Source organism: Medicago truncatula, chromosome 5, assembly GCF_003473485.1.
Source record: "Medicago truncatula cultivar Jemalong A17 chromosome 5, MtrunA17r5.0-ANR, whole genome shotgun sequence".
In the NCBI taxonomy this organism is placed as follows: domain Eukaryota; kingdom Viridiplantae; phylum Streptophyta; class Magnoliopsida; order Fabales; family Fabaceae; genus Medicago; species Medicago truncatula.
In genome coordinates this window covers 39,220,599-39,229,957 of record NC_053046.1, presented here as the reverse complement: position 1 = coordinate 39,229,957, position 9,359 = coordinate 39,220,599, and the positions used below count along the sequence as shown (strand labels likewise).

General features: G+C 35.0%; 3 protein-coding genes across 3 annotated transcripts; 1 reads left to right on the top strand and 2 right to left on the bottom strand.

Moving 5' to 3' along the window:
* Nucleotides 1-297: 297 nt before the first annotated feature.
* Nucleotides 298-3,795, top strand: LOC11435196 (alcohol dehydrogenase-like 7). Its single transcript, XM_003617031.4, has 9 exons — nucleotides 298-446; nucleotides 713-849; nucleotides 982-1,028; nucleotides 1,764-2,089; nucleotides 2,179-2,261; nucleotides 2,557-2,632; nucleotides 2,768-2,928; nucleotides 3,229-3,393; nucleotides 3,546-3,795. The coding sequence occupies exons 1-9, from the start codon at nucleotides 383-385 to the stop codon at nucleotides 3,660-3,662; spliced, it is 1,176 nt and encodes a 391-aa protein (XP_003617079.1). The 5' UTR covers nucleotides 298-382; the 3' UTR covers nucleotides 3,663-3,795.
* Nucleotides 3,796-3,989: 194 nt separating this feature from the next.
* LOC11429848 (geranylgeranyl diphosphate reductase, chloroplastic) lies at nucleotides 3,990-5,638 on the bottom strand. The gene has a single exon (XM_003617030.4). The coding sequence runs from the start codon at nucleotides 5,491-5,493 to the stop codon at nucleotides 4,141-4,143; it is 1,353 nt and encodes a 450-aa protein (XP_003617078.1). The 5' UTR covers nucleotides 5,494-5,638; the 3' UTR covers nucleotides 3,990-4,140.
* Nucleotides 5,639-5,942: 304 nt separating this feature from the next.
* Nucleotides 5,943-7,794, bottom strand: LOC11421438 (GDSL esterase/lipase At1g71250). Its single transcript, XM_003617029.2, has 3 exons — nucleotides 7,518-7,794; nucleotides 6,402-7,034; nucleotides 5,943-6,322 (listed from the first exon to the last, which is right to left on the bottom strand). Exons 1-3 carry the CDS (start codon nucleotides 7,792-7,794, stop codon nucleotides 6,090-6,092), a joined length of 1,143 nt encoding a protein of 380 aa, XP_003617077.1. The 3' UTR covers nucleotides 5,943-6,089.
* Nucleotides 7,795-9,359: the final 1,565 nt, after the last annotated feature.

Here is a 9,359-nt window from a genome sequence, read left to right as displayed (position 1 = left end):
CTCAGTTGGTATGAATATTGCATATTATATGTAGGGGCTGAGTTCGAACCCCAGTACTACTTGAAGTCTCCACATTTAAAATGTGTGAGCTCTAACCACTGTACTACTTGACAAAAACAAAAACAAAAATTTGTGAGAGATTTTGATGGCTGATTATACATAAGAATTGTCCGGATTATAAAATCTGAAATAGTAAACACCATTCCGGATTATGAAATCCGGAAATCTCAATAACATTTTAAAAAAAAACACAATGCGCGCGAGAATCCTATGGGGATGGAAAAAGTAATACTCAAATATTATTTCCCTTTCAAAATATCTCTTCAGTTACATCAGACGTTATCTCTAATAAAAACATCCTTCCAGTACCCTCCGTTGACTCATGGCCATGGAAGATAAGCCTGCTGCGCCAACAAGTGAAGGCCAACAATCCATAAGATGTAAAGGTGTGTGTACATTTCTCCCATGATTCATTAAAACATAACTTCATTCTTTGCTGTTCATTTTTTTTTTATATAATAGAATTTTTTTTGAAGGATTTATATAATAGATTTCTTTACCATTCAATTTATTTTGATAATATCATAAGTTAATTTCATGTGTATGAAACTATGAATAATAATAATACTATGTTCATCATCCTTAAAAAAATAAAAATATTATGTTCATAAAAAAACTATGAATGTAATAATACTATTTGCAAATTTTGTAGCTGCGGTTTGTCGCAAACCAGGTGAGCCACTGATTATTGAGGAGATTTTTGTGGCACCACCAATGCCACATGAAGCTAGGATTCGTATTATATGCACCTCTCTTTGTCACAGTGATATTATTTTTTGGAAAATGCAGGTTTTTAATTTTTTATTTGATTCTCTTTTATATAATATTTGTTTATTTGTCTTATTAACAATTCTGAATTAATTTTTAAATATGATTTTTTTTTTTTTTTTTTTTTTTTTTTTTTTTTTTTAACTTTTGAAGGAGCCTCCTGCAATTTTTCCAAGGATATTGGGTCATGAGGCAATTGGGTGAGTGAGTCCATGCATTTTACTAATTTGTATATTGTGTTCATTTATTGAAAATATTTCTCATTTCCTAATAATTAGGTAAAGGAAGGAAGTACATGTTTATCACTACCTCGTTTGTGTGGTCATACACTTCACGCATGCACATAGTTAACAATTTGAAGTCTTCAAATCAAGATTTAAAAAACTCTAATTTTTTAACTTTTTTTTTTGGTCAATTTGAAGTTGCATTTTGTGTCTCACATTGGCAAAGATCTTAGGTCTGCATCATTATGAATGAGAAATGTCAGCGACACACATTTTAACACACTCTTTTTAATGAGTTAGAATTCATATGAAACCCACCCAATTTATATGAGATCCACATGATTTGGTGAGACCCATGTGAATTTTAACCAATCAAAAGTGTGTTGGAAAATGTGTGTTAGAATGTGTGTTTCTCTCATTCCTCTTATATGCATTTACCGCTTTCATTATTTGAGCTAACTTTTGAGAGGGAGATCCAATTTCATTTAAGGCAATATTAGTGTAATGTTCATATGTACTTGGACACCTTCCTCTTATATGTATTTACCGCTTTCATTATTTGAGCTAACTTTTTGAGAGTTAGAAGGAAGTCCGTTTAACAATCCGAACAAAATATGTACCATATGTTGGTCTCATTTTTTCATACATTATTATTTTAATACTATAGAAGTTGATGATGTTCAAGTTTTAATTAATTTTTATGTGATTCAGGGTTGTGGAAAGTGTTGGAGAGGGAGTAACAGAAGTTACAAAAGGAGACATTGTTATCCCAATCTTCATGGCTGATTGTGAAGAGTGCATAGATTGCAAATCAACAAAGAGCAACCTTTGTTCAAAGTTTCCTTTTGATGTTAAACCTTGGATGCTTAGATATGATACCACCAGATTCACTAATCTAAATGGAGAGATTATAAACCATTTCATATTTGTCTCGAGTTTTAGCGAGTACACTGTGGTTGACACTGCCAATCTACTCAAGATTGATCCAGCAATTCCTCCCAACAGGGCATGCCTCCTCAGTTGTGGTGTATCAACAGGTATGCAAATTCAAGGTTGTTATTTTTTTTAGTTCACAACTAAACAAAGTTGTTCTAATTCAATATTTTGATCAAATATCAATTTTTAGGGGTAGGTGCTGCATGGAAAACAGCAAATGTTGAACTAGGGTCGACAGTAGCTATTTTTGGACTCGGATGTATTGGATTAGCGGTATGTATTCTCCTTAGTTTATGTTTTTCTTTTGTAGTTTGGGCCTGTTTGGACCGACTTATTTGAGCTTATCTACTGGTATGAAAACTTATGAGACTATTTCAGAGAGCTTATGACAAGTCTAGAAGCTGTTTTCAACTTATCTCTATAAGCTCTCCATAATAGACTATAAGAACAACTTATAACTCATATGATAAGCGCTTATGCTATAAACGCTCAAGTAAGTTATTTATCTTTGCAAAGCCTTTGTAGTTTTGTATGCTAAAATGCTTATTGCAATTGAATGGTTTCCTAGGTTGCTGAGGGAGCTAGACTTTGTGGAGCAACTAGGATTATAGGTGTGGATATCAAGCCAGAAAAATTTGAAATTGGTAATGCAATATTGGTTTATTATTATCATTATCACATTAAGCATAAAGTCGAATAATAATGTTTTAATAATTTAATATAGAATTTATTATCATGCCTAAATTATGTATTTGTTTTTGTTCCCCCCCTTTACTCAGCAAAGAAGTTTGGAGTCACAGACTTTGTAAATCCTGGAGAATTGGAAAACAAATCTGTGAGTCAGGTTATCATAGAGATGACTGGTGGGGGAGCAGATTATTGCTTTGAATGTGTTGGTATGGCATCATTGGTGCATGAAGCATATGCTTCATGTAGAAAGGTCTATTTCTATATCAAAGTGTGCATTGTTTTCATTTGTACCAACTAATTTTTGTTTTATTTTAACCATATTATTGGTGCAAAGTACTTCCAACTACACTTTTTTCATTCACAAGGCTCTAAGCCAAAACATTGCTTGAGAGATCCGAGTCCAGTTCCACTCGGACTAATGCAACTTTGGTTTTGAATTAATTAATTTTAAATTCCATATCTTCGTTTGTGTGCAATTTTCAATATTATTTGATAAACTACTGCATACTTGTTGAAAGCATGGATTGGAAACTTAGTGTTTTGATTTCAGGGTTGGGGAAAAACAATTATGTTAGGAGTGGACAAGCCAGGATCTAAGTTGAGTATCAATAGTACTGACGTCCTTTTTCAAGGGAAGACTCTTATGGGGTCTATATTTGGAGGACTCAAACCCAAGTCTGATGTACCCATTCTTTTTAAACGCTACATGGACAAGGTGCTATGTCATTTCTTTTTCTGATTTTTTAAGTTTATGATTTCTTCCTCTCTTTTGGTAACATTTTATAAAACAATGTAGGAGTTTATTTATGTAAACAATAGTAATGTCAAAACACATTTTTGGTTAATTTTTTCTCCAATTATTATCAGGAACTCAATTTGGATGATTTTGTTACACATGAGGTGGAATTTAAAGACATCAACAAGGCTTTTGATTTGTTGACTAAAGGAGAGTGTCTTCGAAGTGTGATTTGGATGGACAAATAAGTTTATCTTTTATTTATGTCATATGTCAATGTAAATTGTTGCATTCAGCCTTAAATTATGTCGATATGTAAAATATGAATAATGACCTCTTAGTTTTATATTTGATCTAATAAAACCGATATAAGTGTATCAATATGGTGTTAGGAGTTTTTCTAACAATTTAGATAAACAATTTAGATATTCGATTCTTCGAGTAGTTTATTTAAGAGGCAGGCTAACCTTGTTTGTTAAAAGTAAATGTTCCATTATTGACTCAATCACCGTCATCTAACACTGATTGAAAAAACCTAATCATTTATAAATAAACAATAATCAACACCTAAGATGGGGAGAGAATAACATTTTATTTTTCTTGCATAGTGGAAGGAAAGCTATGGCCAAAACAAAGATACAAATTCAGATTACAACAATGTAGGGTAAAGATAATAGAGACCCATAAATATCAATAATTCCCAACCAAGGGACAAAGAATGATCCTCTACAAAATCAAACCCTTCATACGTGTTCCCACATCATTACACCTAATTAAACTCCCAATAGTATTCATAAAAAGCTTAACATCATCACACACTCTCCCATGTGCCAACTTCTTATACAAGTAACTATCAAATGTCATCCTTTGAACATACTCATCACCACAAAGCTCCACCAAAGCTTCCCTAGACGCATTACTACCATAAAAAACCCTTTGCAAAAGATCTAAAAATCTAAAAGTGTTCACATACTTCGCATCCCATTCCTTAAGATACTCCCTCATAAGATCACACTCGTTAATCATCTTTTCTCCGCCTTCAGAAGCTCTGACAACACCGTTTCCACACATTCGACCTGACATTGCTGCAAAATAAATACCTTCACCCGAACATTTTGTGACGTAACCCGCTGCGTCACCCACAAGCGCCACGCGTCCTCTAACTCTAATAGGACGCGGGTGCTCAGGAATCGGGTGGGCCTCTACTTTGATCACTTTTCCACCGTCGATCTTTGACATTGCTCTTTCTCTTATAGCTCGCTGGTACAGCTTAATATCGTGTTTGGACCGTACTGTACCAGTTCCCACTGCCACGTGGTCACATTTAGGAAAAACCCACGCGTAAAAATCCGGTGACACATCATCACCTATGTACATCTCGGCGAGATTTTCGTAATACTTCATTTTCTCGTCCGATAATTTGATTCGTTCTTGAAACGCGATGGCGCAGGTGTAATCGCCGGCGGAGATTGATTTCGCGACACGGCTGTTGGCGCCGTCGGCGCCGATTACGACGTCGACGGCGAGGGAGTTTTTAGATGAGGTTTTGTTTGTGTAGTTGATGGTGTAGGGGGAGTTCGGTGAGGTTGGGACATCGAGAGAGGTGACTAGGCCAGAGATGTGTTCGGCGCCGGCGGAAACGGCGCGGGATCGGAGGAATGAATCGAGGACTTCACGGCGGAGCATGGCGATGAATTCGTTGGGTTTTAGTGTTTTACCGAAATCCACGGCGATGTTTGAAGGTGAGAAGATTCGCATTTGTGTGACATGGCGGTCGATGAGGTGGTGAGGAATGTCGAATTCTTCTAGCATGCAGAGAGGGATTGCTCCGCCGCATGGCTTCGGTGTCGACGGCGGGTTTCGCTCGAATAAGAAGGTTTCCACGCCGCCGCTCGCAAGAGCTTCTGCAGCGGAGGATCCAGCGGGTCCTCCGCCAATTACTGCTGCTCGGAGCTTGCGGCCGGCGATCGATGGGCGTGTCGAATTCGAGGCAGAAATAGTAATTGAGTGGAAGTGTTGTTTGGGTTTTGAAGTTGGAACTGAGAATGAAGGTGAAAAGGTTTGAATTTTCAATGCCATGGAGAATAATTAAGATCTAGTTTTGGGGATTTAGGGTTTTGTTTGAGTCAATAACTTTGATTTAGGGTTTTGAGAAAGCAATGCAGTACTCTAATTTTGATTGATAAAGTTAATATCTTTTTTTAACTTTCAAGATCTTTGTTTAGTAGTACTAATGCATTGTTTAATTCAATTTGAGAGGACAAAGACAAATCATGTCAGCACCAAAAACCCATTTTAATAACAATAAACACTATGCTTAGTGCTGTAATATACTACAATATAGATATGGTTTCCAATGCAAACCTAGCACAAACACTTTAATCACTTTTGTGCTGTTACTACAAGTGCTTAGATTATGGCTTTATTTTGCAATTCCAAATTGTTTTGAAACTTAGTGCATGTTTGGATTAACGGTAAGATTGTCGTAATCACGGTGAGCTACTGCAATTTTAGCAAAAGCTACACTTTAGAACTTTTACAAAATTACATAGTCACTATAATTTTGGTAAACTCGCCGTTCATCCAAACATACTAATGAGTTTTGAAACTTAAGTTTCTGAATGATTCTTGAAACATATGAGTGAATCTTATGAAACAGGTCTAGCAATTAAATGCTAGGTTTTGGTCTTGACCAATTCATGGATGGTGAAAGGACGGCAAAGATCCGGTATAGGTTGGTTAGACCAGGCTGCTTCAGCTAAAATAGAGTTCGCTGCTTCTGTAGGATTGAATAAGTCCCACCAAACATGTCCTGAAGCTTGATTGCAGGCCATTTCTGTAGAGATACACCCTACCATTGCACCATTCAAACCAAGTCCACAGCATGCGCTCTTTGTGTCTTCAAAACCTGTGTATATTAAGAGAACACTTTATAAAATTTCTTCACGTGAAAATTTATTAGTTTTATACAGGGGAGAAAAACATACCATAAAACCTTGGTCTGTTTATAATCTCCAATATTCCACTGTATACATCACAGAACACTATATGAGCATCAGAAAATTCTGCATTAAGCTGGACTATGTGCTCATCCAACAATCTATTGTATTCCAAGACCCAATTATTGACATTATCTACACAACCATTTCCATTGATAACACCATCTGATGTCTGATTTGACTCCCACGCTATTCGGGGTGTACATCCCAAAGGAAGAACTCCTAAGCATATGATTTTCCTTGCGTTTGCATCATAAAGATACCTCATTGCATTTGTCATCTGATTGACCAAAATGGTCGCAAAATATTGTGCGCTGTGGTTTATCATAGGGTTGGAAGAGTTGTGTAGGAATAAATCAATGTAATCTTCTTTTCCAAATGAGAGGAAAAAGATGGAAGATTTTGTAAATTCAAGAGCAGCTTTTTCGCTTAGCTGCAGTTGCAGTAGCTGCATGCTCTCAGAGACTTGGCGTAGTTGTTGGTTTAGAGACTGGTGGCTGAAGCCTCCCTGGTTCATGATTGTAGCTTGTGTTGATCCAAAGTTGAGACCACCAAGAATCTCATTCAGAGATCCATTTTGAGCGTAAAATGGTTGGATTGATGTCAATCCAATCTTCTCAGCTGCAACGATGATTTCATTACAACAATTAATGTTATTAACAACGCAAGCCTGGTTTAAATTTGTTTATACTCAGAATAAATTAAAACTGAAAAAATCTGCAGATATTGCAGCTGATATGTACATGGCTAAGCATGAGCAAGGTTTGAAGCTGGGGTGCATAAGAATGAGGTACATTTGTTTGACTTACTTTTCATTGATTCCTATATATATTTTTTTTTTCATTCACATCAGTGTACAGATTTGTTTTACCATAATTTGAATGCAATGCTTTCAAATTATAACTTTTCAACTATACTGCATGGTTCTACAAAGGGTTTGAGACCACAATTGTGGCTGCAAAGTCAAGGTTTTTTATGTCTCAGCAACCTCATTCCAACCTAATTGCAGCCTCATCAATCATATTTGATAGCATTTTTCTGCAATATCAAGGATCACAATTTGGGTCTTGGAATAAATCATCAAGAAAAGAAAAAGAAGAGTACCTATAAGTTGAGGAAGAAGAGAGGAATCTGAACCATTACACGGATACAGAGAGAGACGACCGTGAAGCAGAGGGTAGAGCAGAGTATTGTCTCCACAATCAACAGAGGAATCCCCTAGTATAAACAATGATGATAGAAGTGATCCGTTTCTTCCATTGGCTGCAACATTTGAATCTGTTTCCTCGGTGTATTGTTGGCCATGAACTATGCTGCTAAACATGCACATTAGCATAACAACTGCAGGAGGAGAATGAACTAGAGACCCTCTTATTCTCATATTCTTTTCTCTTTGTCTATTCAATTTGTTTTGTTTTGTATCACTTTTTGGAGCATGAACTAATTTGTTGCCAAGGTTGGTGATTTGGTGTCACTGCTCTGCCATTCCAGTTAGAATGAAGGTGCTTGTTTGGCACAAAATTAAAAGAAAAGCTAAAATAATCCTGCAAAATAATTAGCTTATTGGTTTCAACCTTAAGCTCACTTGTCTAAATTGAAGAAGTGTTTTTTGTAAGTTAGCAATCAAATGAAGTTTGATGTTCAAAATTGATAAGAAAAGTTTTTCTTTAGAATTTTCCCATTTGATTATAGAGGAAGGGAAACAACTTCATTCATAACCTACTATGCTGTCACTGGACAAAGTGTGTACTTCTCTTTTCTTTTTTATTTTTAGAAGAAAAAACTGTCACGTTTTTGGCATTTCTCAACAAACTTCATCAGCATAACTTTTGTTTTGTTCATTTTTTTTTTATAATTTAGGAGGTAAATATATTAGAAAAATGGCAGTCATCATGCTTTGCAAGTTTACCAAACCTTTAGAAACATTCTTAGCCTCAATTTTCAATTTAAAGTACAATATCTTAGTTTTGATTAATTTTTTTATTTATGTAAACTTTTAATTGAAACTCAATTAAAACAAGTCTATGATCAGTTCCTTATGTAAAAGTTTTTATACATTTATAGATAGTTATGAAGAAGTTAAATAAGGGAGTATTTAAAGAATTGAGATGCATAAATTAAATATCAACTCATACAGAAGGCTTATTGTTTAAACAATACTCATAACAAGAATTTCCCTAAAAAAAAAACTCATAACAAGATTTTTTTCATATGTACTTGAAAAATTCATTCAAATTGATCATTGATAAACTTTAAAGGGTAGAGTTTCAATTTAATACAAAACATGGTAAAACCATATTGAACAATGCCCCTTCAATGAATATCATCATACATTATTTGCTTGCATCTATTCCTTAATATCAACACCCTTAGATGTTAGATGCAACCTATAAGGAAACATACCACCTTATCAATTCAACAAATGCATGGAAAAAGGGACTTAAGAGGCAACGCAAGAACATATGATCACACATTATACATACAAAAGCACACAGAAAATTCAGTATACCATAGTAATTTTTAAAGAACAAAGCATAATTTAAATTGATAGATCAAGTTATTGACCCAATTGATAGACAACAAAGATAGATACAAAAAAAGGAAAAACAAAGTACTTATAGGTGAGTCGGATAGAACCTTCCCACACATGGTGCAACTTCTGTAAACAGAAAACAACGTGGTATAGTTTATTGAACCATAGTATTTGAATACAAGATTGTAAACTCTAAACCTTAAGTTAGAACAACATAAAGGTACTGTGAGCTGCTCTGCAGCTTGCGACGTGCAAGTTTGGATTGATTGGTAAAAAATATATTTTTACCCTTATATTATATAAATAGAATCTGTTCTCTTTAGATCACCACAAACTTTCATATTTTTCTTACAATTTCTCTCATTTCATTTCAAATTTTTAATCATTCCTACTCAAAGAACAGTTGTAAAATT

Excerpts from the sequence above, each read along its gene's own strand:
- LOC11435196 (XM_003617031.4), top strand. The coding sequence starts at position 383 with ATGGCCATGGAAGATAAGCCTGCTGCGCCAACAAGTGAAGGCCAACAA. Across the intron at positions 2,633-2,767 it reads GCCAGAAAAATTTGAAATTG|CAAAGAAGTTTGGAGTCACA; the intron begins GTAATGCAATAT and ends CCCTTTACTCAG. Across the intron at positions 2,929-3,228 it reads CATATGCTTCATGTAGAAAG|GGTTGGGGAAAAACAATTAT; the intron begins GTCTATTTCTAT and ends TTTTGATTTCAG.
- LOC11429848 (XM_003617030.4), bottom strand. The coding sequence starts at position 5,493 with ATGGCATTGAAAATTCAAACCTTTTCACCTTCATTCTCAGTTCCAACT.
- LOC11421438 (XM_003617029.2), bottom strand. The coding sequence starts at position 7,794 with ATGAGAATAAGAGGGTCTCTAGTTCATTCTCCTCCTGCAGTTGTTATG. Across the intron at positions 7,035-7,517 it reads TCTTCTTCCTCAACTTATAG|CTGAGAAGATTGGATTGACA; the intron begins GTACTCTTCTTT and ends TCATCGTTGCAG. Across the intron at positions 6,323-6,401 it reads AAACAGACCAAGGTTTTATG|GTTTTGAAGACACAAAGAGC; the intron begins GTATGTTTTTCT and ends TAATATACACAG.